We start from the raw sequence: 2,105 nt of genomic DNA, 5'->3' as shown, positions 1-2,105 counted from the left end.
TCTCTAGGGGAGCACTGGGATAGATGTACCATGCTGGGGGGAACAGCAGATCTTCCATCAGTTTAGAATCATAGAACTATCAAGGTTGGAGGAGACCTCTGAGATCATCGAGTCCAACCATGAACCTGTCACTGCTGGAACCCCCAAACCCTAACCCAGATCCTCCAGTGCCACATCAGACACCTCCAACTTGACCGTGTGCTTAGCATTTGCCTAATTGACAGGATGAGGTTGAGTGTGGAAAGCTCTACCTGACACTCACAGATCCTCAGGGAGAACAGGCGCTTGGACTCACAGGGACAGTTTACCAGAACAATCAGACTTCACCCTAATTGGCAAAATGTATTTAAACAGCAACTAAATTTTGTGTAACAGCTTGCAGAGGTCCAAATTATCAGAACAGGGAGCAGCTTGTTGTTGTTTTCCTTTTCAAATGCTTAATAATCATTTTAATTGCTTCAGCTGCTGGTTCCATTTCACCTTGAATGAACATCTCATTTCTCTTGCCCCCAAGAGGAAACATCTCTCTGATCTTGTGTTCCTTTGATGCAGCATTTCCTTCTCTCCTGGAGGAGAATGAGCTGGAGGTTCCTGCGGGACGTGCTGAGTGGAGTCAGTCAGTACTCCACAGGAGTTGGCAGGATCTGGCTGGTTGTGCTGTTCATGTTCCGCTTGCTGGTCTATGTTGCAGCTGCAGAAAACATCTGGAAGAACGAACACGATGAGTTTGAGTGCAACACCAAGCAGCCTGGCTGTGAAAACGTCTGCTTTGACCATTTCTTCCCTGTGTCCCACACCAGACTTTGGGCACTGCAGTTAATCGTGGTCTCCACCCCTTCCCTCCTGGTGGTTTTCCATGTGGTTTATCGAGAGAACAGAGAGAAACGTCACAGCCTGAAGCTTTACAGGACCCCAGGGGACATAGATGGTGGTTTGCTGTGCACTTACCTGCTCAGCCTCGTTTTAAAAACAGGCCTGGAGGTAGTTTTTCTTGCTCTGTTTTACAAGCTGCACAATGGATTCCAAATACCACATCTTGTGCAATGTGACATCAGGCCATGCCCCAGCACCGTGGACTGCTATATTTCCAAACCCACAGAGAAGATGATTTTCCTCCGTTTTCTGGTGGCAACTTCATGCCTGTGCATCCTATTGAATCTCAGTGAACTGAGTTACCTCATTTTCAAGTATGCCATAAAACATTCTCTGAAGAGACAGGTGAACAAAGGGGAAGGCTCAGGAGGAGATTGCCACAGAGCAGAAGGCATTGGCTGCCACAGAGCAGGAACTGCAGGACAAACCCACAACAGCTCCTCATCTCTGGCACTGAATGGCCAAGAGGAACACCACAAACATTGACTCCCTGTTGATTTGAGAGGAGGCTGCAGAGCACCTTCCCACCACACCAACGGCCTGACAAACTGCTTTCCAAGCAGTGCTTCACACAACTGAGAGTTTCATGGGAAAATCTGCTTCTCTTCTAATTCCCTCTTCCCTGAGCTTAATAAATTCAGTTTTATTACCTACGTTGTACACAGAATCCTTGAGATTTTTTCACATCAGAACAAGAAGTGTAGAAGTCTGAGAATTATCATAGAATCATAGTTTTAGGGGTTGGAATGGAGCTGAGAGCTGACCCAGCCCCAAGCCCTGCCCTGGGCAGGGACACCTCCCACCAGAGCAGGTTGCTCAAGGCTCATCCAACCTGGCTGTGAACACTGCCAGGGTTGGGGTGCCACAGCCTCCCTGGGCACCCTGGGACAGGGTCTCACCACCACAACAGGCAAAACTTCTGCCTAACATCTAACCTCAATTTCCCTCCTTCCATTTGTGCCCATTGCCCCTTGTGCTGTCCCTGCAGCTCCTAACACAGATCCCTCTGCAGCTTCCCTGGAGCCCCTTCAGCTCCTGCAAGGTGCTCTGAGCTCTCCACACAACCTTCTCTTCTCCAGGCTCAACAGCCCCAACTCCCTCAGCCTGTGCTCACAGGGAGATGCTCCAGTGCTCTGAGCAGCTCTGTGGCCTCCTCTGCACTTGCTCCAACACTTCCATGTCCTTCTCAGGCTGAGGCCCCAGAGCTGTGTGCAGGATTCCAGGTGGGGTGG

At 49.8% G+C, this 2,105-nt stretch overlaps 1 protein-coding gene across 1 annotated transcript; it reads left to right on the top strand.

Annotated features, from left to right (window-relative positions):
- Nucleotides 1-576: 576 nt before the first annotated feature.
- Nucleotides 577-1,359, top strand: LOC103812015 (gap junction beta-7 protein-like). The gene has a single exon (XM_009085021.1). It carries the CDS (start codon nt 577-579, stop codon nt 1,357-1,359), a length of 783 nt encoding a protein of 260 aa, XP_009083269.1.
- The last annotated feature ends 746 nt before the right edge of the window (nt 1,360-2,105 follow it).

The sequence above is a fragment of the Acanthisitta chloris genome, unplaced genomic scaffold (genome assembly GCF_000695815.1).
Source record: "Acanthisitta chloris isolate BGI_N310 unplaced genomic scaffold, ASM69581v1 scaffold29111, whole genome shotgun sequence".
In the NCBI taxonomy this organism is placed as follows: domain Eukaryota; kingdom Metazoa; phylum Chordata; class Aves; order Passeriformes; family Acanthisittidae; genus Acanthisitta; species Acanthisitta chloris.
This window is presented reverse-complemented; position numbering and strand designations above follow the sequence as displayed.